The sequence below is a fragment of the Strix aluco genome, chromosome Z (genome assembly GCF_031877795.1).
Source record: "Strix aluco isolate bStrAlu1 chromosome Z, bStrAlu1.hap1, whole genome shotgun sequence".
In the NCBI taxonomy this organism is placed as follows: domain Eukaryota; kingdom Metazoa; phylum Chordata; class Aves; order Strigiformes; family Strigidae; genus Strix; species Strix aluco.
In genome coordinates, this window is record NC_133971.1 from 14,966,658 (window position 1) to 14,992,688 (window position 26,031).

General features: G+C 36.4%; 1 protein-coding gene across 3 annotated transcripts in view; it reads right to left on the reverse strand.

The window, feature by feature from the left end:
* Positions 1 to 26,031, reverse strand: part of JMY (junction mediating and regulatory protein, p53 cofactor) — a 70,217-nt gene that overhangs the window by 41,719 nt on the left and 2,467 nt on the right. For all 3 annotated transcript variants that reach the window (XR_012621751.1, XM_074813393.1, XM_074813394.1), the window contains exon 2: positions 8,458 to 8,631. Coding sequence is in view for 2 of the 3 variants with exons in the window: in XM_074813393.1 (XP_074669494.1) it covers positions 8,458 to 8,631 (174 nt within the window). In the remaining variant the exon portion in view is untranslated. The remainder of the gene's footprint in view (positions 1 to 8,457; positions 8,632 to 26,031) is intronic.

Genomic DNA, 26,031 nt, shown 5'->3' on the forward strand with positions numbered 1-26,031 from the left:
CATCTTTCCGCACCATCTCCCTCTGTACCCTAATCTTTGGTCAGATCCACAGCTGTCCTGGCCCTTGCTTCCAAGACTTGAGGTATGGATATATTGATAACTCCCAACTTCTGTTACTAAGTGGTTTCCTGAGCTGATGGCTAATCTGAATCATTTGTTAACAGCCACTGATGGGTCTCTTTCTGGAACACATATATACTTAAGTGTCCATAGCTAAACTGTGGAAATTACTGCCACAGAGCATGTAAGACATGTTTAATAAGGGTTTAAGTGTTCTTCCTTTATTTGCAGGCTGTTTTAAAGCGCCATGAGTTCATTGGGGGGGCCCCTAATTTTTTTCCTATGAGAAAGACTGAAAAAAATTCATTCAATATTTTATTTCCCTTATCATTCATGATTTATAGATTTCTTCCATATCTTACATGAATCTCGTGCTTTCCAAACTAAGGCAATCTGATTCATTTACTCTGTCCTTGCAGTGAAGCTGTTTGCAGGGAAATACCCTTACTATTCTCACTGCCATCCTGTAACTATTCTGATCCTACAGTATGTTTTTGAGAGGGAGAAACTGAAACTGCAGCATTCAAGATGCAAGTATACGAGGGATATATACAAAGATGTGATGTTGTGGGTTTTTTTTTCCCCCCCTTACAATTCAAAACCTTTCTTTCCTCTTTCAAAATGCTGAATGGAAAGCTATTTTCAGAGAACTGCACAAGATAATTCTCATACCTTTTTCCTCAGGAGTAATAGTGCATACAAATGTGCATGCATACTTCTGGAGGTTGTCATCATCTTTCCACACACATGTTACTTTTTATTGACAATTTCACCTACCATTTTATTATCCAGCCCAGCCTTTTGCAAAGAAACTTTAAAAAAAACATAAAAAACCAGAAAACAACCGAAACCTTTTGGTATTCAACACAATCAGTCTTATTAACCAGTTTTACAGTTGAACATCAAGAGCAGTTTTGTACTCCATTCACTTTGCAGACAGGCAGATTTAAGTGATCAGATACATGCAAGAGTTTTGCAGTCAGCAACCTCATACCAGAGTTCAGTTTCCTCACTGATTCAGACTACCAGCCTGCCTTCTATCAGATCGCCTGTTTAGAGCATTACTTTCTTCAGAAAGTGCATAAAACCCTAATTTTAAATCAGCAAAATATTTTGCTATGAGTTCATACAATAGTCTAGAGGATTTATAGTTCAGAATGTAATCAGAGACTGGCATACAACCCTTCTGAAACAGATTTTGAGACTATAAAGACTATCACAGCATAATTCAGCATATTACACCAGTTTCTCAAACAAGAAAGCAATCTTTTCAACAGAGTTTGACCTTAATTTGCAAATCCAGCCATTTTGCATAAACTTAATTACCATTTCTTCCCTACTCTACAGGTTTTTCAAAAGCCAAGTTTATTTAACTATGATTTCTGAGGACGTGAGGACACATCTTCCACTACAGATACAGGAAAAAAAAGAATTAAGAATTCTTTGAAGCATTACAGTCTCTCCACTGAGTACTGCCTTAGGATTTTTTACCAGATGTTTTTCATCACCTTGTTGTCAGCAAGTCCTTAGTCTATATCTACTGGAGGGTGTGATTCTTAAAAGTGAGAGGAATGAAATTGAGCCGATTGCCATGCAAGTAATCTATACATTTTAATCTCTTGCTTTAGTGTCCTCCAATGTGCCTTGTGTAGCTGTTTTCATGCTTTTCACTTCAAGACCACCATGCACTCAAAAATATTGTATGAGGCTTAAAAAAAAAATAAAAAATGTTCAAAAACCACCTCACTAAGACATCAGTCATTCAAGAGTAAATGATAAAAACATGTTGTTAGTAATACACAACTCATCCATTTGATGTATGGGAGCAACACTACAAATTAAGAGTATGAAGAACTGACATCCACTCCCTTCCCCAAAACATCTTAAGTTGATTTTGAGACTTTTTAAAAAGTATTCTCGTTAAGTATTTTTTTAAGTAATTATATTTTACTAGCTATTCTCATCACTAAATTTATCTTCTCCTTTGAACTTGTTTCATACTTTGTGAAATATTTTTTTTAACCAAAAGTATAAATGTTCAATGCAACATAATTTATTTCTAAGTATTTCATTTAAAACAAATCAAATTAGTTATAAGGGTCACTACTGCAATTCACCACCAAGTATTAAACCAACAAATAAATCTGCACAGAGTTGAGCCAGAGTTGTATTTTCAACTGTACCAGTATCTGCTTAAAGGAGTTTGAAAGGCAAGCACAAGACTAATAAAGCATTCTACAATTTTAAAAAAATTAATTTGATGAATTATCAAACTATAAACTGCTCTAATCTATTTCTAGTGCTCGACCTCAACATTAGTGTATTTAAAATCCTTAAAAACCCCTTACATTCAAGTGAATTAACATGTCAGCTAAAATAATGAGTATGTATGCAATGAAGCTAAGAGTGCTTTTAAATATATTTAATACATAATAACATTTTAATGTTCTCACTTCCTGGAGATTGACTGAGAAGTAATAATGATTGTAGTCTCTCACCTGTTTCAAGATATTATCAGTTCTCAGTTAAGCAAATCCAGTCCAACTCAGACCTTCAAGAATGCTTGTGTCAAAGTTTTGCTGGCATCTACATGTAGGTTAAGAAACAATTTTTCTTACATTTTATCTTTAGTCTAATACTAAGCACAATAAAAAAGAAAAAAGCATAATAAAAGAAAGCCTCTCACTGATTTCACCTGGGGGTTTGGATCAAACACAGTGCCTACTCAACATGACTGTGAAATATTATCTACAATTACAAGACCATAAAAATTCAAAAGTAGTAAGGTAGTTTCTTCCTCTCTATGAAGGCTAGTGAACACAACTAAAAGGTTTTGGGGTTTTGCCCATGAAGTTTTTCTTCTGAAAGATTTTTTTTTTCTTTTTTAAATAACCATATTTTGTATCCTGTATCAAAGAACACTTCATAACTTAGTCTTAAAGGGCTTAAAGCTTGATCATATTAACCTGTCAGTAAGTTCTACAGCCAAGTATCAATCACTAACTGGTCCCTCCCCTCGATACATCAGAAGAAGACTTTACTATAAGTGGAGGATCTGACAAAATTAAGATTTAACGATCTGAAATCAAAAGCACCGGAGCACAGGCATCTATTCTACTTCTTCCAAATTTCAGAAGTGTTTCACCTTCAGGTTTCCAGCTACTGATGCCTACAACTTCCCACTTTTCTTCTGTGGTAATATGTATTGTTAACATACAAAAATTTTGCTAAATTTTTCACAGGAAAATGACCCATTTTGATAAATGAAAAATTTGTGGGTATGTGAAACATTTTTAGGACGAAAAATATTACAGATTTTTTTAGTTCCTCAGAAGTCTGTTTTCTAGCAAAAAGAGCATCTTAAAATCCATTTAGAATTCAAAATTAATGTTAGATAATCTATAATTATTGTTTGCCCTGTGATTTTAAGTCATACTTGTCTTCCAGATTTTTGGAAAAATATATAAAGAGCCCAAAACATATAATAGCATTTGAGTTTTGTTTTGCTGACTAAGAATACCAATTAAACTCGGACACCAGAGTGAAAAGAGTAGGCGTATTTTACTAGTGATAACCAAGTAATGTAACAGAGTAATACAGAAAACATGCAGTAAAAAAAGGCAGAATAATGCACCTCAAGCAACAAATAGGAAAATACAGAGTAATGCATCAAATCATTACTACATGAGAGAGAGAATAGCAATTAAGAAAGATACCTCACCACTTGCATATGTTACCATCATCCAGATCTGTAGTCACTGGGGAGCCCCGGTTACAGTGAGGATTTGGAGAGCCTGTCCCAGCAAGTGGGAAATCCTGTGTGGTGTGTCCACCCATAGGTGAGGCTTCCAAAGTCGCTGTGAGCGGGTCCAGACTTATATACTAGAGATCGGCAAGCCAGAATAGCTGGCACCTTTGTTTTGAGTGGAAAATTTCTGGTTTCATTCTCCTGTTGGATTCCACCCAAAGCCTGGCCAGGGCTCGGTGGGGGGACACCAAGGGAGTTTCTAACAAGGCCAAATATGTGGGTTCTCAGCCCTGAACAAGGCCAAACAGGAAGTTGGATACATTCTCTCAGCATTTCGTCCTCACTACTGATTATATTCTAAGCTGCATCTTTCACTAGTGAGCTTACATACTTTGTTAATGATTACATACTAAGTTAGCATCTTCGGCTTGGGGCCTGTTGTTCAGGCTTCAGTATTTCAGTGCTTTAGTACTTTTTACATCAGTATAGGTGGTTTGTTATAACCTAGTACAATACCTACTAGCACAATGGTTATCAGTTATAAAATACACAGGATTCATCTATAGGTCAACTCTGGCTTGGGCCTGCTGTCCAAGCCTTAGCACTTCAAGTATCAAGCTTCACTTGCCTGATGCCTACATTATTTCCCAGAGTCTGAAATCAGAAGAAATGGACCAATAACCCAAACAGTGAAATTAACATGCTAAAACTCACTGACTGAATGTCTTCACATATTATTACATCTAAATCAGCAACAGTCCAGAAATAATAAAAGTTTAACTGCCTATACATACTCAGCACAGCTTTTATGTGTAGATAAATTCTAATACTGTTTTCAATTCCTTTATTGTACCTTCTCCAGCATTCAGTGAGTATAATTATAGTTCTGACTGTTTGGCTGGCTTATAAACACAACTTCACATTTACGTTACAAAATATATTCATACTAGACACACAGAATATGTCTAGTAAGTGTATCTTATATTTTAATCTTAAAATGAGTACAGACTTCTTTGATAACCATTTCTCAATTTGATAATACCATTCGTATCATTCAAATTGGTTTTTATTTGTGTGTCGCCCATAAAGGTCCCGGGGCAAGCAGGATTATCCCTATATCATATAGATATAGATATATAGATACATAGATACATAGAGATATATAGCTATATGTAAGTTCCAAACACTGCTGTGCTTGCAGTGTCCAATTTTTTCAAGAATTCATGGTATCTGGTAAGCACTCTGCATGCAGACGGAGGTCCCCATGTATTTGAGCAGCACTTACAAGTATTAAACATTTACACAAACAAAACTAAGTTTCTGAAACTAGGAGCCCAAAAAATGAGAAACATCACCACTGAATGCATTGTTCTAGGGTCAGATAACTGGTCCATAATTAAGTAGAAATTTGGGCAGAAGTCAGTTTTCCAGAGTGACATTTCATTTCATAACAAGCTATCCTTATCTCCTTCTATAATCTTCGACCTTTTTCATTGTTTTCCAAATTCAGCAATATTTAAGTGCTTCATGATACAGCTTTGACTCTTCACCCATACTAAATAATCCATCCTTCACACTAAATGAGGCAAAATACACCTGAAAAACTAGCATATAATTAAGTTAAAATATAAAAAAAAAGAAAGAAAAAAGAAAATACATCTATCCCATATATCATGGACAACAGTAATCTGCATTTTCAAGCTTCTAAATGTTTTCGCTTTGCTATGAACTTTCCTTCTGGGTTGTTTGTTTTTTTTTTTTTTTTTCCAAAGAAGTAATTTGCAGAAAATGCAGCTGTCCTACTCTAATAAGCCTCTGCTGAGCAGACAAAATTTCTTGTTTCTCCCTTCCCTCCAGTATGCTTGCCTCTTGTGAAAAGTATCAGAGCAACAGCAGAAATTTAACACCCAGATGATACATCTTCCAATTTGTATGTCTTGCTCTAAAAGGAAAAGACACAAATCACTCTTCTCAAAGTCTATATGCAAAGCAATTTATCTCCTCCTAAACTCATTCTGAAAACTGACAAAATGAAACTGATTAAAATACTTATTAAAAAACACAAATTCTTAAAAACCAAACTAAAACAACTTCCCCACAAACCAAAAAGATAGCTAACAGAGAAAATACTAAATAATTACAAAAGGTATATACAGTCTTGACTAAATACTAATATTTGTTTTCAAGCTTAAATATCTTTGTAACTTATTTTTTCATTTTATTAACACATTCTGCAGGTTCTTCCTTCCTTATCCTGCACTATGTCCAGGTTTAACCTCAGCTGGCACCTAAGCCCCACCCAGCTGCTTGCTCACTCCCCCCTGGTGGGATGGGAGAGAAAATTAGAAGGGTAAAAGGGAGAAAACTCATGAGTTGAGATAAAAGACAGTTTAATCAGTAAAGCAAAGGCCACACGAGCAAGCAAAACAAAACAAGGAATTCATTCACCGCATCCCACTGGCAGGCAGGTGTTCAGGCATCTCCAGGAAAGCAGGGCTCCATCACACCTAACGGTTACTTGGGAAGACAAAATTCCATCACTCCGAACATCCCCCTTCCTTTTTCTTCCTCAGCTTTATCTGCTGAGCATGACGCCGTATGGTATGGAATATCCCTTGGTCAGTTGGGGTCAGCTGTGATGGCTGTGTCCCCTCTCAACTTCTGGTGCATCCCCAGCCTACTCACTGAGAGGCAGAAAAGGCTTTGCCTCTGTGTAAGCACTGCTCAGCAATAACTGAAACATCCCTATATTATCAACACTGTTTTCAGCACAAATCAAAAAACATAGCAACATACTAGCTACTATGAAGAAAATTAATCCTATCCCACCCAAAACCAGCACACCCTACATTCAAACTTATATCCTTGTCGTCATCACTCTTTATATGTGAACAGTATTATATATTCACAGCTCCGATTTCACTGAGGTAGTAAGCATCAGAAATACTTCTGTTATGCATGAAAACAGAGCTAATCCCAGCCACAAGGATTTATTGAAACCTAAGGATCTTTGTTCCATTATTAATCCTGCCAGAAAAACATATGCAAGTTAACACAAACCATTTCACACACAAGTTCTATTTATGAAGCAATTCTTCTACTCTAGCTACCCAGCATAATACATAGTCATCATAGATACAAGTACTGCTTTCTCTCAGTGAAATGAAAAACAAGAGATGGCATCTTCACTACCACATAATACAGATGACGTTTTATAACTCAAAAATTGCCGAGTCAGGAAGAGAACCTAATGTACATTAGATGCAACTATGTACGACTGAAATAATCAAGCACAGAACATGTCTCTGAAATTTACCAAGGTTATTCTTTCAGGAATTCCTCAGAAAAGGAGGTATATTCAAGAGGTCATGGAGGTTTAAAACAGCAAAAACCAAAACACAACTCTGAATTCGTATTTCCTATTCAATGTATTTACCTTTTCTCATTTGACAAAAGCACAAAATCATCTTTTCCTCTGATAAAAATTCAAATAAAATATGAACTATTTCATCACGCTTTGAAGAAGGTTTTTTAATAAATGTGGTGTTTATAATCTTCAACCATAATACATCTGAAAAAAATACTCACCCCAATTCTCTATGCAGCAACATTTTATCACTCAGGGAAAACAAAAGCACTTTTAGCTCAAATATCATCACATTATTTCACCAAGTTAGTTTCAGATCGATGAACTTTCTGAAAAATTACTTTATGGACATAGTTTAAAATAGTTCAAAAATAAAACTAGTTTTGGAATTGTTAAATCCTCTTGCCTCCCTCCCTCATTCTATACTCAAAATCAGAGAAAAATACTATATTCTTAAATTGAAACCAGTAAAAACAATGTTGGCTAATTGAACAAAGTGCCAAACTGGGATAAATTGACATTTCCAATACAGATTAAATGAAACAAACCCATTTTAACTTCTATGTTATAACACATATATTAGAAGAATCAGAAGGCTATAGCCTTAATAATCTGCACAGGAATTAATGATTGTATCAAAAATACTTTTGAGATGCAATAAAGATTACATTTGTTATTTTTGATTTAGTATTTAAAATTAGAATTATTTTTAAATAAAACAAATATACACATTATAAAACAGTTTTACCAAAATGTAGTATTCCTCAGCTGGCTATACTTTTTTAACTCTTAGGAAAATATACTGTTAAAGTGTTACAATAATTTATATACTTCTAATATACTTCAATGTTTAAGTGTTTCACAACATTTGATGAAAAGCTACTGACTTCTCATGGTTTATCAGATTATCTCAAAACTAAGATGAAAAGTAACCTCCTGTGTAATTTTAAAAGTATTAACAGTAGTATAGATACCATACACATATCTGTTTTATATATTAGTCGGTATTCCCAGTTATCACAAAATTGTAAGTTTGACTTACTAAATTCAGCAATGAATTTGAACAGTCAAACAAAGTAGGATAAACAGGTGATGGTTAGCTACACATGTCAGAGATGTTCTGAGTCTTCAAAAGCACTCCTCTGAGTGGAGAAACCAGAAAAATAGGGTGAACATCTAGTGGAGAAACCATCACTGCATATACTGCATAATAGAAGTAGTAAGTAGTAACTAAAAAGCATGATTTCCCCATTAATGAAAAGTGCAGTTACCTTTACCATACCTTTATCTGCTGTCTTCTAAGCATCGCAAGTTCCCTCATATCTCGGAATGGCTGCAGTAAGTACTGGTAGAGCTCTGTAGTAGCTTCTGCAAGACTACTGTAGGCTTCATCTTCCATTTGATACAGTTCAAGCAGTTCTACCATGCTTTCAGTGTTCTTATGTTTTTCCAGAAGCTGCAGAAGGAGTAGAATTTTAGTGAATGTATTCAAACATTCCTGATAAAAGCGATAGTCATTTAAAAAACACTTTTTAGCCCATCCTCTTGTGTTACCTTTCCTCTGCCATAAAATCATCACTCAGATGATCAAACAAAACAAAACAAAAAAATCTTAATCCCCACCTAAATCTTGAATTTAGTCAATCAAGTATGAGCATGTCTCTGACAACCTTAACTCAAAATGTGCAGCACTCTTATTGATTTTTTCTTTCCAAAAATCTATGGAAGGCAATGAATATGAGCACAAAGACAGCACAAAAACCAACCTAGTACAACAATCTATAATGTAGTAATAGACATGCTACTTCACACATTTCCCACTTTCAGGTGTCAGGGGCTGGGGTGGAATGGGGGAAGGAGTGATAGGAAAGAAGACAAAAGAGGAGAAGTCACATTTTGTTCTTTCTAGGTTTTTTGGTGTTTGGGTTTGGGGGTTTTTTGGCCTGTCTGTACTTTAAACCCACATAGCCCCGTTGTATCAGTGCAGCTCCAGACACAGAGAAGAATCTATATGAAACAAAGCAGTGATCTGCATTTCTGGTAATTTTGCCTTCCAGTTTATGATTTTAGCCTAAATAGTTTAAGCATGAAATTCAAATGCACAAAGGTTCCATTAGATTTTTCTTAAAAAATAAAAATATCTAAGTGTTATAAGCTTTAAAAAAAATACTTAGAGTAAAATAATTTATGTTTTAATTCATATAAGAAAACACAACATCAAAGTCTGTCCATTCCTTCTTTTAGTTCTTATGAAGCCAAAAATTCATCTTTTCTAACAATTTGCTACAATGTATGTTTTTAATTTATACACTTGTTTTGCATCTATTTTGGGCATTTGCCTGGGCAGACCTCACATGGTGCTGGAAAGCTTTTACCATTTCTGAAAAAAATTCAACTGTTTAACAAAAACTAATCTCATTCAGACATGTGGAGTACTTGATGTATTTACAAAGACAAGATTATCTGAAATTAATTCCCCTCTCATATAGCTTTCAAAGTCAAAGTCGCTTGTCCTTTATACTATCACCTCAAAAGCATATATTCACAGTCAAAGTTTAAATAAAGTTAACAGGGATTAGGAACACTATGGAATAAGCACATTGTATCTTCTATCTGTTCATTCAAATTGGATGCCACACCTGCATGAAATATTCTCAGTATACTCAACTGCATCAAGTATTGTAACTGGAAGACAAAATAGAGGGAACTGCAGATTAGAAATTGAAGCTTTGGTCAACAGCCCTTTGGTGTCTGATTCATGTATATCCTAGGACAGTCAAGAAAAGTCTTGATGACCATACTGTCTACTATGCTGTGTTTCAGTTACCTGACCTGACAAGAAAAATTTTCTCTTCCTTCATAATGTGAAGTTTCTGAAGCTTCTGTGAAGATCCCCATGTAAATGTGAAGCTTCTGAAGATCCCCATAACCCCACCTGGGCTTCCTCTGAAGTACTAAAGATTGGCCAAGATTAGAGAGAGGATGCAGGGCAGAACGCAGAGAGGCTCACAGTAGCTTTATTTACATGTTCAGCATTAAAAAAAATGGTCAGATGACAAGCCAAAAAGAGCTTTCCCTCAGCAAGGCTTAGCAGAGATAGAAGGACTGGGAGAGATGGTGTAGAACAGATGTGACATTCTTCAGCGGCAAGAGGCAATCTGTTGCATTACCTAAACAATTTCACCTAGGAAACTGTTCCTATTGCAAGGTCCTTTGCTACGCCCTTCTACTCTCTTCCAGCCACACATAATATTCTGTGGCATTTGAGTTCTCACTGAAAGTACTGGGTAGTGGTTTGCAGCTTGCAGTCTGTAAAACGTGACATTTTATGAACTTCTGGGGTTAAACAGACATAACATAAACTGCATTTATAGGGACAGAAGTCATCCCAGATGCTCTTGGGTTTGAGCCCTAACTCCCTACAGATTTCATGTATTATTCCAGCCCACTAGCTGTTTTAATCATCTAGTCTATAAAGCCACCTTCTTCCTCAGCTCCTCTTTCTTTTTTCTAGTGCCTAAAAAGAGAGTTGCCATACTAAGCCTTCTCCTACTTCTCCCTGATACTATCAGAAAACCCTCCTGCAATCCCAAAACTGTAATTATCCTTCTGTCAAGGTACTGAAAAACCAAACCTTTCTTCTCAAGACACCCATTGTAAGAAGGGTCTCTATTATCAGCAGCAGCTCTACAGCACACTATAATATTAATTTCTCTTTAGTTCTGAGACTATTAGTATCTTCTCATTAAATAAATGTACACCTTTGTTTCATCATGAAACACTACTATTCTACTAGAATGCAAATTCCGAAGGGCAACAAAAAAATTACAAAAATCAGAGAATATTTATTACCATTCAAAGGAGAATGTTAAGTAATCTCATGCCAAGAACAGAACAATACAATGCAGGGCTTTTTTTCCTTTACAGACTATTCTTAAGGCCTATTTAATAGTTCTGATATTCTGGAAGACAGTCAACACTTTGCAGAAGTTGGAGGAAAGTGCCAGGAAATGAAGGACCATTTGAATTTTATGGCCATCAGTGTAGTACAAAGACATCTTAAGGATACTATAAGCAAGTACTTACTTCTGTTTTTTCAGTGGAAATCATACCCGTCACTGGAAACGGTATGGATAAAGTAATGAATTATCATTACATATTGGGATACAGAGGATAAGTAAATGGGCATCATTTCAAGGTCTTGTCCACATCCAGTTCTGTTTGGTCTGCTGCTGGGGTTACCCCAATCCTAAACCTAATTCTCAACTTCTTCAGAAATACCAAACCCCCAATAAGAAAATACAAGTGAGGGCAGTTTATTCATACTGAATATATATATTCTTCAATTATTAACACAAGGTAAACAACCATTCTTCCTTCCTAAGACAATGATGCACACAGAATTCATTTCCCGTGCCTAATGGAAGACCTTTCTGAATGAAAATGGTGATGAAATTTCATTTTAACTATGGTTGCCATAACAAAACATAACAAAACATGAAAACTGATTTGGAAACCAGAGAGTATCACCTTATTCAGTTTGGTGCAAAGGCCAAAGAATTATTGAATAGGAATATTCCTCAAAACAAGTTGGAATGTTACCAACCTGCGGCACTGGTTACATACAGCTTCATTACATCCATCCATTAACACGTTCTTCTACAGGGTCATTCAGACAGTGTTTTGGTGAAAAACATCTGAACATTAATCTTTTCTACAAAGGTTGCAAACCAGCACAAAAGAACATTGAAATTATTTTGTCCTGTCAGATCAACACCATAAAATTGCTGCCTCAGATTTCACTTAAGTTAAAAGTTACATGAGAGAAAGAAGAAACTAAAAGAAGTGTGAAAATATCCAGTTTTGAAAAAGAAAACCACAGAGAAATTATGACATGCATTTGAAATTATAGTTATGATAAGTGCCCAGGTGGCCAGGAAGGCCAATAGCATCCTGGCTTGTATCAGAAATAGCGTGGCCAGCAGGACTAGGGAAGTGACCACCTCAGCACTGGTGAGGTCACACCTTGAATACCGTGTTCAGTTTTCAGCCCCCCCCTACAAGAAAGACATTGAGATGCTGGAGCGTACCCAAAGAGGAGCAATGAAGCTTGTGAGGAGTCTAGAGAACAAGTCCTATGAGAAGCGGCTGAGGGAACTGGGGTTGTTTAGTCTGGAGAAACGGAGGATCAGGGGAGACCTTATTGCTCTCTACAACTACCTGAAAGGTACATGAAAGGAGGTTGTAGCAAGGTGGGTGTCAGTTTCTTTTCCCAAGTAAGGAGTGATAGGATGAGAGGAAACACCCTCAAGTTGTGCCAGGGGAGGTTCAGATTGGATATTAGGAAAAATTTTTTCACCAAAAGGGTTGTCACGCATTGGAACGAGCTGACCAGGAAAGTGGTTGAGTCACCATGCCTGGAGGTATTTAAAATATGCTTAGATGTGGTGCTTTGGGACATGGTTTAGTGGTGCACTTGGCAGTGCTGGGTAAACGTTGGACTTGATGATCTTAAGGGTCTTTTCCAACCTAAACGATTCTATGATTCTATGCACACAGTTTAAAATAATACAGAAGGGTCAGACTATTCTCTCGCACTTTTTGGAACTCATCACTTTTTTGAACCTTTTTTGAACTGAACTTTTTTGAACCAATCACCAAGTCCTCACCAATACAGTGTGGTATGAATAGAAGACTGATAGCTTTGATTCTGCTTCTGGACAGAGCCTTGTAAGCCTGACGAAGAGTCCAGGCTGATTCATTGCCACCAGTCCTAAAGGGGCATTGATATGGAAGACAGATGGTGCTAAGCTGGCTGCATAGAGGACCTCTCCCACTTCGCTCTATAAAGCAGTCCAGTGGAAGCTCTCCTGTCCTGGATCAAAGTCAGCTGAAGCATTTTTTTAGCTGGCTGCCATCCAGACAGTATTCAGACTATCAGATAACAATAACACTGGGTCTAGCACAGAATCCACTGAATTAATAATGTCATAAAGCAAACCAGGCACTCCACAGACTCACAGGTAGTTTAACTGTGTATGTTCCTACTTCCACACAAGCAATGCCTATACAATACACTCTATCAGAAACATTAAAATTCAGCTAAAACCTTTTAGTAAGATGGAGACACTGGTTAAGCTGGCCAAATGCCTAAACCAACCTGGTACCTTAAAACCATGCAGTTTTCAAGCTGTTAACATAAAATACATGAAAATTTTTTGTGGCACATTTTATGCCCCACTCATGATTAATTCTCAGCACAGACATTAACTTCAACAGTCTTGGTATGAATTTTTGACTTTCACAATTTTTTAATTATACTATTTAAAGAATTGGGTGGAGGAGGGTAGAGTAACATCCTGTACAGGCCTGACTAGTGCTATACCCATTGAATACTGGATTTATTTTAAGAATCATGTTTCACAGATGTTACATTGTTCACAACTAAATGAATCCATATATTTCAGGCAACTATTATGCAGATAGACTCTAACAAGCAGGAAACACATTATTTTCCATTTAACAGCACATATATTTGAACTGTATAACAAAGATTATTTCTGTCTTCAGTATTTTGTAAAAAAATATTTTGTCCATAAAGCTTTAAAAATGTTACAGCAGACAGTATAATTATGTGTAGGTTGACCTCAGTTGTGAGTGTAATCCAAAGCTTGATTTAATCACTGAAGAGGCAAGTCTTACATTTCCCTGGCTATTACTCCCAAAACTTTCCGTTATTCCTATTTTATTTTGTGTGTTTTATAGAAACATTGCAATACGACACATTTTTAGTGAAAACAGGCCATAAAGATATTTTTCAGTCTCTTCCTGAGCTTCTTTGTATTTTTGGAATAGTAGTAATTACAGAATACCCTATTTTCCTATGGATTTACATTTTCTGAAGCCTGACAGTATTACTTGCCATTTTCAGGAAGAATTCTACAGATTTTTAATTGAAGGAGCATATTTAATTGCACAGGTAAAACTAAGGATTGCTGTTTTCAGAGAAGTACAGTACTACAGATAGAGTAGTTTTTAGATATTCCATCCTTTCCATTGAACAGCAGTTCCAAGGGTAAAATACCAAACCCTTCCACTGATACACTTGCAATAGTTTGCAATGAGCTCCAGACAATCAGTTCCAAAGAAGTAAAGCTCCAGAGTACATAAAATTTGTACATGCAAATTTTTAGCAACTGAACTTATTTCTTATACCGGAATGTGCTTAATGTTTCTATTCTCGCTCTTTTTAAGTTATCTTTAAACAGACCAAAAAAAAAAAATCTTGCTAAAAGCAAACACACTCCCACATCTTGGTAATGAGAGGAGTCTCAACTACATGAAAATCTGCACTATAGGCAGAGTGCTTTTGTCTCTCTTACACGCATGGTCCTGTATTTAATTGTCACCTGTTGTGCTTAAAACATCAAGCCTTGATAGGGCATTCAGCTTTCTGTTTGCATGATTGCATTGCCATCAACAATCCTCACCTTCATAGTACAAAAAGACCATTTGCATTATTGTTGCAGGTGAATGCCCCAGCAAGGGACCGAAGCCTGACTCTCCAATACAGATCTAAGATGTATTTTACTGTTGGCACTGAAATCATCTAAGAGAATACAAAAGAAGGATACAGAGTTGGGATAGCATAAACAAATAAGGTAATGCTGCCCAGCATGAGACATGCTGGAACTAGCACTACATCTGTCTAACCTCTTAAGATTAAAAGAAGATTCAAACAAGTGAATTCCACATTGAACTTACTTGAAAACCACAGTTTATAATTGGTACATAAAGCAATCAACCACCTACTGAGTGGACAAAAGGTGTTTTTAAGATTTGTTCTTATTTCTCATTATCCTTCTCTGATTTGATTGGCAATAAATTAATTTCTCCAAATCAAATCTGTTTTGCCTGTGATGGTAATTGCTGAGTGATCTCCCTGTCCTTATCTCGACCCACAAGCCTTTCATCCTATTTTCTCACCCTGTCCAGCTGAGGATGGGGAGTGATAGAGTGACTTGGTGGGCACCTGGTGGCCAAGGTCAACCCACTACAAGACAGCACACCAGAAGACTAAAACCAGCACACTGCAAATTGCCTGGTCTCTTCTCACTCGTATCAGTTACCTTCATTTATACTTGGGTTAACAGCTCCTAGGACAGTTACAATGACTTTTGTCAAGTTCATTTACACTGCCTACCAAAATGCACCTCATTTCAATACCCTACCTGTAATACAAGTCCTTAGAAAAGGAAAAAAACTGAACTGGCTAAGAAAATTTGAAGTAGCATTTTAATGCAGCTAAGTGAGCCAAAACATTATTTCCATGTATGCATCATTACTGAACAATGCAACTCATCTCCTCCCACACAAAATTCTAAATAGAAATCTCAGCAGAACTGTATGTATATATATATATAACACTGGAATATCACAAGGCTCAGGCTTAAAGCTGCCAACTGACAACAATGTATGGCACACCAGATCTCTTCTGAAAGATCAAGAGGGAGATGACAACAATTAAAAACTATACATCTCCTTTTCTGTAAACAAGACAAACATGTGTAACATCACAGTAAAGTTGCTTTTACTTTAAGATGGTACTTGTCTGATCACCATACCGTACTGTGTGATGTGGCTGTGGCACTCCTGAGTTAAGACCATCATGCCAAATGAGTGCCCATAGAAACCACGTATTTGTTAGTATTTAGTATATTGCTTAGAATAGCATAGCCACAAATAAGCTACAGAAATCATAGCAAACAAGGGCTAATTGCATAGGAGCACTTATTGTACAGGAGTGCTAGGCTTTTTTCTGCTGTTTGTAACACAGAAATAAGCATTTACATTGTAATGTACTTTGAGGAATAAAATAAATCTGTATAATGTATTTCAAAGTTACTATGGCACTCTACGACTCCTTCCCTTTAGAAAGGGGCAAAATAACTAAACGATAAAGTCACTAATGATTCACTGATCAGTTGGAACACAGTAACTCTGATCAAAAAGACTTCTAGGCAACACCTCACCCTGAAGTCTTGGCAAAGAGCTTATTTTACACGTCCTAATGAGTACTATGTAATTTTTTTCTGCAGGAGTCTGATCAAAAAACACCCCAAAGCCAGAGATTAAGAACATACATAAGTGTTCATGCTGTGCCACAAAAAAAAACTTTTGGTCCACAGATCCTCTTCTTCTGTGTTTCTGAACTACACTATTAGTCAGGAAAACATATTCAAGAGCCTCAAAACTGACAACTGTCTAAACAAATTAATATTTGCATACAATGAATACATTTACTTAGCAGGCATTGCAATGCTACTCTTAAAATCCTTCTTTGTGTAAGGTTTGCAACATCAGGACACAGGCCTAGCCAAATACCCACTCCACTAAAGAGCAAACATTATGGAAAAAAAAGGTGAATATTTGGTGGAAAGAAAAAAAGATTTAAGAGGCATAATCAATTTAACTCTGATGTCAGCTCATGGGAATCATATCAGCAGCACTGAATTAGTACTCTTACCAGTTTACAATGCATTTGGCATGGTAGCAGATACTCTCAAATGTCTGATAAATCTAATGTTAGACTTTTAAAAATCTAAAAAGCATTGTGACAAAACCAGATTCAAAGCACTGATACATGTAAATTTACTTCTAAAGCTCAGCTGAGCTAATGGCTTGCTCCTGACAAAAGGAGATCCCAATTCCTCTTCCTTCTCTTTTTCCAACTACACACCAGTCCCTTGCTCCTTCTGCTCTCATGTGCCCTCTTCCTCTACTGCACTGGCTTTGGTATTTCTCAGATCCCTCAACAAATTAACTGAGAGCATCCAGCAGAAAGCTATTTCTATAGTTTCTCTTGGATTCATTTACTGAGGTTTACTAAGTTGAATCAGCACACCGCAAGGCCAGAGAAGCATAACAGGAAGGAACACAAAGCTGAAGGGGGGAAAACAGAGAGCGACAAGATCCTCCCCTTTTCAGCACTTGCAAGCTGATGACGCAGTTCAGCTCCCTTCAACAACGTGGCTATGAACCATCTTTAAACCTTGGACGACAGACAGCTGATAGGTAACTCAAACAGCCCTCTGATTTCTCAAGGCTGATTTGGTTCAACACTGTTTCAACCTCTACAACACCTCATACAATGGTGAAATCACGGAAAGGCAGGTCTAAGAAGGGAACAGCATTTTGCATGACTAAATGCAATTTTTAAAGTTTCTAAGCTAAAATAATGGGGGTTTTTATTTAAAAATTGAATACATCATCCAAAAAAGCCCAATAGAAAGAACACATTTACAGCCCCCTATTGCTAACAAAAGACTAAACAAGATATCAAGAAACTACTGAAATCCTGTATCACACACACTATTTTTCCTCTTACTCTAACAGCAAATGTCATGTAATAACAAACTACTAAACCACTTTCATAACAGCACATTTCAGACAAAAGCAATTTATATTAGTATCAGGTGAACACAGACTTAAATTTTGTGGTGTTCCCTGTTTGGTTTTGTTTTGTTCCTGTTTTCATGGAGAAATTAAAGGGAAAGGATACACAGTCTAAATGTTATGGAGAAATAAAATCCATGCACGATAAAACAGCATGATAAAACATAGTTGAAATAATACATATCATTTACCTATTAATTCAACTCTCCCAGAACAGCTCCAATATTGCAAGTAGTTTGGGATTTTTTTAAACTCCTCCCATACATGGTTTTGCTGAATTATACTACTCTGAACTGACAAAATGGTACAATTTAAAATTCTGGCATCTGATGATTATAAACAAATATTACATTTCTGAAGCCACAGATGTAAAGCACAGAATGTTATTTAAAGTTTGGGTTGGGTTTTTTTTTTTAAACAAAAAAGCCATAACCAAAACTAGTTCTATTTTAAGCATGGAATTCAACTAGAAAAGCCGGAGAGGTTTCTTGTAACATAATAATCTATGATTCTAAGCTACTGAAAAATCTTTTACAATACTCTCTCCCTAAGGTAGCTCAGAACAAGTCATGATGCAACACTTATATGCAAAGTTATGATACTACTAATTTTAGATGTCCCACATAAACTGTCTGCAAGTCATCACAAACAAATGCTAACCGATTATTTAAATATTTTTCAAACAAAAAAAAAAACCATCCAGTTCCCTCACACCAATATCATAGTGTTTTTTCCAAAAGAAGGTCATATAAACATTTGTCTACAAATGAACTTTGAGAAGTACTGTAACAGTAGGTAATGTAAATTTTTGTTTCTTTTATGCACTTAAGAAAGCACAGGTTTCTGAAAAAATAAAAAAGGTTACTGAATGACTGGAAGTAGTTTTTAACACCTTTCCAGCAGCAATTTATTGACGAAAAAAAGTCCACTAAGCATTCACATTTTTCTGAATGGGTAATGTTTGTCTGGCCCATATGTAACAAAAAAAATTCCATACATCTGAGAACTTCTATTACATAAATACCACAAACAGAAAAGGATAGAAAGGAAACGCAGAGATAGGGTTTTACCAGTGTAAGGTTTTTAACTGAAAACAACCTCAGCCAAAACATTTGCAACTGGTGGGCAGAGTCATAGGCAGATACATCACCAGTGTTCTATTTACATCTACTCTGAATAGCTCTAAAAGATGATTTTCAAAAACTAGCTTGCCAGGGAAGCTGTCTTCACATCAAAACACCTTTCTGCCTACGACTGTAAGTTACTCCAAAAGTAAAATCCAAATGAGTCTCTAATAAGAGGTTACTAATAATAATGGACGCAGTTGACAAGCAAGAGCTAGTGAACAAGGAGACATTTGTGGAAACTTTTTGAATTAACATCTACTACCATGTGTTAAAATTCTTCATTAATTTTGCAGACAAACTAATAATGGTTTGGTTTACATGTCAGGCCCAAATTCTTCAGAAAATGGAAACTAGGCAAGTTTCAACAACAAACTAATTAAAACAAATCACATTTCCCTTATTAATTTATAGAGCTTATGACTGGAAGATACTATGAAAACATCCCATCTTCTGCCCAAATTTGGACTATTTTCTTTATTTTTATAATCCTGTTTCAAGTTATGCAAGGTCTTCCACAACTATTCTTAAAGACTAACCCATATTCTAGTAATTATCACCACCAGGTTTCTCATGAGACCATACTATTACTTCCTGTAAGGACACAACAATTCTTTCCTCAGCATTCTTAAAACATCCCTGCATACTTGCTATTAAACAGCACTGCACTTAAGAGCAGGGGTTTTCAATGAACTACCTCAAATCTTTGTTCTGAATGGTTACAGTAATGTTAGTACTACATAAGATGTATGAGTAATTCAAATAAATGGTTCCAATATATATTAAATTTGGCTCCCTTCCTCAAAAACTCTCAATAGATCAGTATACATTACCTGGTTAAACCTACACTTGCCGTCAGCCTCATACACCCCTTCCCTACAGCACTATCACGCTGAATACCAGTAGCAGGACAAAACTTCCGGACGCTCAATTTTTAACGCAGTAAAATGTTGACATCAGCAGAATATCTTATTTACAAGCTTTTGCTACATAGCACATAAACAATAACTTGTGAAATATTTTAAAAATAAAGACAATTGATTTTAACTAGGGGTTTTTTGTTTGAAAAGAGAGGAGAAACAATGTAACTGTTGCATGTTACATAAACTTGAAAGGCTTGAGAGGTGGGCCAATGCAAACCTCATGAAGTTCCACAAAGCCAAGTGCAAGGTCCTGCACGTGGGTCAGGGCAAACCCTGGTACCCATACAGGCTGGGCAATGAGTGGATTGAGAGCAGCCCTGCAGAGAAGGACTTGGGGGTATCAGTGGATATAAAACTGACTATGAACCAACAATGTGCATTCACAGCCCAGAAAGCCAATTGCATCCTTGCCTGCACCAAGAGGAACATGGCCAGCAGGTCGAGGAAGGTGATTCTGTCCCTCTACTCTGCTCTCATGAGACCCCACCTGGAGGACTCCGTTCAGCTCTGGAGCCCCAAGCATAAGAAGGACATGGACCTGCTCAAGAGGGTCCAGAGGAGGCCATGAAGATGGTCAGGGGGCTGGAGCACCTCCTTTATGAGGACAGGCCGAGAGAGTTGGGGTTGTTCAGCCTGGAGGAAAGAAGGCTCTGGGGAGACCTTATAGTGGCCTTCCCCTACTGAAGGGGGGCCTACAGGAAGGATGTGGAGGGACTCTTTATCAGGGAGTGCAGTGATAGGATGAAGAGTAACGGTTTTAAAGTGACAGATTGATTAGATATTAGGAATAAATTCTTTCCTGTGAGGGTGGTGAGACCCTGGAAGAGGTTGCCCAGAGAGGCTGTGGATGTCCCCTCCCTGGAAGTGTTCAAGGCCAGGCTGGACAGGGCTTTGAGTGACCCGATCTAGTGGAAGGTGTCCCTGCCCATGGCAGGGGGGTTGGAACTAGATGATCTTTAAAAGGCCCCTTCCAACCCAAACCATTCTATGATTCTATGATATTACTGAGAACTCCTGAGTACTCCAGTCGCTCAAAAAACAAAAAATCACAAAACAGGTTCTAGGTGCAGGTTCCTCTACAGAGTTCAATACATGCTCATTTGCTTCTCTTGCTTTTGTATGATATTAAAAAAATACAGTGTGGCATTACAGAATCACCCAGAGTAAAAGTATCACCAAATGCTAATAGTTGATTCCCCTCTGGAGAAAATAAAGGAAGAAGAGGTTTAAGCCTATTCAGAAGATACTCTCAACCGCTGAAGGAACAGGTTCAACATCCCACCTTATTCTACTGCCTATTCTACTGACTGAAGATAGCAGTCTTCAGATACAGATACATAACATCCCTGCGTTAGTCAATATGAATCTTAAGAATATCATTATTCTTCCCTCTTCACCTGTCCTATCTTCTCTCTCTACCATATTCCTTAGGGCTAAGTTTTCATCTCTTGAAAAGGTAAAAAAGTTTTGCTAGATGTATCTTTAGTTGGACTGAGTCCTCATTTCGACTGAAGTTTTCTCCACTAACAGCAATAACCTGGTAGACTGCAATGATATGTTTCTACTAATATTAAAAAAATAACATTGTGTAGAATATAGTGATACCGTTCATTAAGACTTAAGTTCTGTCAAGGAAGACCTAATTTTTCAAGCACTGTTAAAAGCACCTCCTCAAAGAGAAAAAAATGTATGTGCAGCATTTCTGAAAATCTCTGCTTTTCAGTCCCTTCTTCAGCTCTGCAGTAGCAATATTTACACATATAAAGAACATAAACCTCACTGATCCTCTGTAAGCAGTGTCTTATCATATTATAGAAAGAAATGTAAAAAGATGAAGTGATTAGAATGAATCTGCTTTCAAATTCTAAATGTGCTTGGGTAATACTATGTCAGCCAGAAACACAGAGGAAAAAAGTTGTTACTGGATTAAGAAAGCAGTATTAAAAGGCACTGATTTGAAGGTAGGACATTCAATTGAAGAGAAAGAAAATTATGCTGGAAAATCTGAGAAAAAATATGCAAGAAAACAAAGGTAAACATGAAGAAAAGACAACCCAACACCGTCTCTAAAAGGTAAGAAATTAAGTGAGCTGTGAAACCCAAGGAGCACAGTGGGTTACAGAGTGTTTATTATATAGGTTGTTTACACCTCTTCAATATATGCTGGCATATGAAAATGCTGCAACTGCATATCAGCTAAAACAAAACCCAGAGGAAAGTCTACTTCTGCATCTAGGGAAACGAAACAATTCAGATTTTGAAGGGGAATATCAAATAAAACAATCAGCAGAATAGTCCCCCAACTACAAGACATAAATGGATCCCCAATCCCAGTTTAAGCAGTTAGGCAGAGCATATATTGCATTTTATTTCCTTTTTTAGCTCCCAGGTATTTAGATAAAGACATGAACTATGAGACTGGCTAGCTGCTGTCTTCAGTTTCTAAAAATTAAGTCTAAGCTTACTACCTAAGGGTCACACATGGAGAATAAGAGTACATTGTGTAGAATATAGTGATACCGTTCATTAAGACTTAAGTTCTGTCAAGGAAGACCTAATTTTTCAAGCAGATGTCCTTTTCTTTGTATACATATATAACTTGTCCATGTTTTAAAGAAACATACATTATTTTAAGCATTCTGCTGCTTTCAAATACAGCTCTAGTATTCATGATTTCAGCCAGCTCTTGTCAAACTGAAGACATTAATAAAGCAATACATGAAGTCTATACATATATGCCATAAGTGCACTGTAGAAGGGGGAGAAAAAAAAAAAAGAAACAAATTACTTCAAATCTGAAACAAGTATCAACAGATCTCACAAAAAGGCTAATAAAAACAAACAAAAAAAATCTAATTAACCTATAATCACAAGCCTATAAATCTCTGAAACAATCTGCTGCTACCTATAAAACAGAAATAAAAGGGAAGGGCAGCAGAAAAAGTTAAACTCTTACTCAAGATGATATCAAATGGAAGAAGGATAAAAGATAAAATATTTACAATTAAAAGGTAAATAGTTATTTTGCTTAGGACTTAAAAGGTTTTAATACAGAGACTAAAGAGAGAACCAAATACTATGGTAATGTGGTCTAATGTCCTTTAAATACTGGATTCCTAGAACTCATTTTAAAGCACATATTTTAAAATGGTATGTCATCACATCTTAGATTTTCAGCAACTGTGAGTCCACCATATGATTAAGCTGTGTCATATTTAATTATCCTTGCTGCTATAAGGGTCCAAGAATCTCAAGTGCTATAGCCCTCTCTACCTTACTACCACATCTTCCAGTAATATCACATCATCAGCAAGTGTTTAACTTTAAACATGGATTTACCTATACAGAACACAATTCAGAAACTCACTGAAACACTGAAAACAAAATATCCATGTGATTTAAGATTTTTATAATTTGCAGCAAAGGGATGGGGGGGAACTACTCCACATTTAATTCTGCTTATCTGAAAATGTGTCACAGTGCCCTCACTATTGAGTTTGATGCTTGCAGAATGAGTCAGGTGTGAAGTTCCAACACCTAAAATGACAAGCCTTTATTTTACCTCATTTTCTTTTTAATTTTTTAAAATTTAAATTTCCTTATTTATTTTTCCTTAGCCTTTCTAGCCTCTTGAATCAAAACAAAATTAAGTTAACCAACATAAGATAAAAGTTTTCAGGGATATCCTCATGCTTAGTAAAATATTCCACTATACAGAGGAAGGAGATTTAAAATAGCCGTAAATCCTCACTCTCAAGGCAGTCTTAAGTTAGCCACAGAAAATAAGATGCTCTTAGAATTTCTTCAGAATTCAATCATGCACTAAAAAGTGTTTCTGAACTGTCCTATTAAAGCAATTCAAAACAACATACACAGAACAGAGGTGCAAAATGGTCTTAAAACAGTCTGCCTGCAGACACTAGAATTCATAGGTTTTACAGAGCAACAAGAAACCAAGAGCATTTTATAACTGGCATTCAAAATCCTACAGACTATGGTCTACCAAATTTTAGACTGCCATGGCAATTAAGAGCTATAAGGAACAGGGAGATTCACAGGAGTCATTAACTCAAAGATGCTGAAGTAGGCATGTAATGTAAAGACAGGCTTCCCAAACTCACAACCCACTATGCAAGAGCAAGTAAAAGGATAAGCATACAATGGAGTATGGTTGTTGGCATGGCTACATCACCAAACCCTCTTAACCAGAGTTTATACTAACACCACTTTTTATTCAGGAAAACAGACTACATGCAACCTTTTGCCAACACAGCACTGACAAAGAGATATGACATCATCTTTGATATTACTATACTCACAAGAATTTACAAGCATGTACACTTATCCTAGAAAAACTCCCCTGTTATAGAAGGAACACAGACAGCAAACTGGCAGGAGCAGGAGTACAGAGTCGAACTTTATCTGCCTTCTAGATGAAAAGTTCAAGATTTGGAAATACCGGCCAAGAAGCTGGAATCCCAAACAAGGATTCAATGGCATCCTCTCTGTTGAAATAATAACATCTTTTTATCTGGTTACTAACTGATTCTGTATCATGTTCCCATTTGGGAGCTTAGATCTCTAGCTGAGCACCCAAGGAATTTTTTAGACAGGTATAAACTTACTAAAGAAGGGCTCCAAACAAGTGTTTACTATTTTTCAAAAATGAGGTAGAACAATATTTGCTCCTTTAAATACAAGTTTTTACTTTAACATAAATTAAATTCCTAAACTATTCCAGAATTAATAGTTTTATTTGAAAAAAATAAAAGATGTGCAAAACTGCAAATTATACAGAAGAAAATAATTCCAGATCACGCAGTTCCTCTACAACTACTTCTCTTCCTCATCTTGGATCTGTTTCTACTTGCAACACCTTTCTGACTTATTAAAGGTTGATAATTGAGACAAACGTCTATTAGAAAAAATAACAATTATTAACTGCTGTGAAAATAAACGGGCTTGTGTGTAACTTATGGAAAGCAACAGATGGCCAAACAGGGGATGCTGAAACAATGTACATGAGAGGTTTTGTTGCCCACTTTGCTTCTCCACCCCAAAGAATATAATCAGCAGAAACTGCAAGCATTTCTCAAGTAGTACTCTAACTGCACAGAGGAATCTGTCCTGGAAAAAAGTGATATATGAAATAATTATAAATGGCAGAGGCATATTTTAAGATGTTACGCCAAGGTCTTGGAGTTGTAAATTTGTATTTTGCGCAATTTTATATTAATGAAGACGCATTCATTATTCTCCTATATGTTTTGGTTACCAATGCTGTTCAATCACTGCCCCTTTACCCCAAAAGTTCTTGTTAAGAGGTAAAATCATTTAAAATTGCAGGAATCCAACATTCCTGCAAACAGCTAACACGCAGACTTCAAGCACAGATGGAAAAGTAAATTTAAGTGAGAGATGAAAAATAGATTCAGTGGGTTTTCTTTAAAGTACAAAAAACCTTTACTTCATAAGTGCCTAACACTACCCATCATCCATTGCTTCATTTGCTTAGAATTGCAATGACAAACAGTATCAGTATTTGCTTAAAAGAAAGACATTTCCTGTGGCCAAAGTAAACCACTACAAGGTAAGGAAAAGAGAAACCTGAGAGCCAAGAGGGAAAGAGCAGGTCATTCTATTGGTTTCTTTTCTTAAACATGAACTACCTTTAATTAAAGAAGGATCGATTTACACAACTGACAGAAGTACAGTTGTACTGACTTTAGGTACACTACTGGATTGGTCACCATGGGAAAGGAAGGTTGTACTGTAGTCAAATACAAACATCGTCTCTGCTATTTTGTCTGCACCATGTTTGGAACATTAACAGAGTAAGATGTTGTAGTTTTAGAGATCTTGACGGATAAAGCTTGCATTGCCTACTCATTAGCGATCTATTTTTTGCCAATAGTACCGGCACTAACAAAATAGAAGTTGAGATTCTCCAAGAAACAAACAGTTCTTGCTCAGTAATTCTGAATTAGTGTTTCATCAAAAACATCATGTGCTTTGAGTCAGGTATCTGGTTCCCAAACTCCGTATGTTTAACAGGAACTTCTCTTGCCCTGCTCAGGTCCTTATAAAAACTGCTGAGCTGAAGCCTAAGTCAATCTAAGCAGACACTCTCAAACAGTCACGCAGTCAAACAAAGAAGCAAAAGACAGTATGTTTTCATATTCTCTGGACTAAAACTACTGCAGAGGACTATTAGACTAATTACCAGTTGTATACCAAAATTAGCAAGGATTAATCCAGTCCTTTAAATAGCCATGAAAAAAAGAAAAATCACAATGATATACCCTAACATAACCATTTGGAAATAAACTTTTACTTGACAATGCTACACTTGGA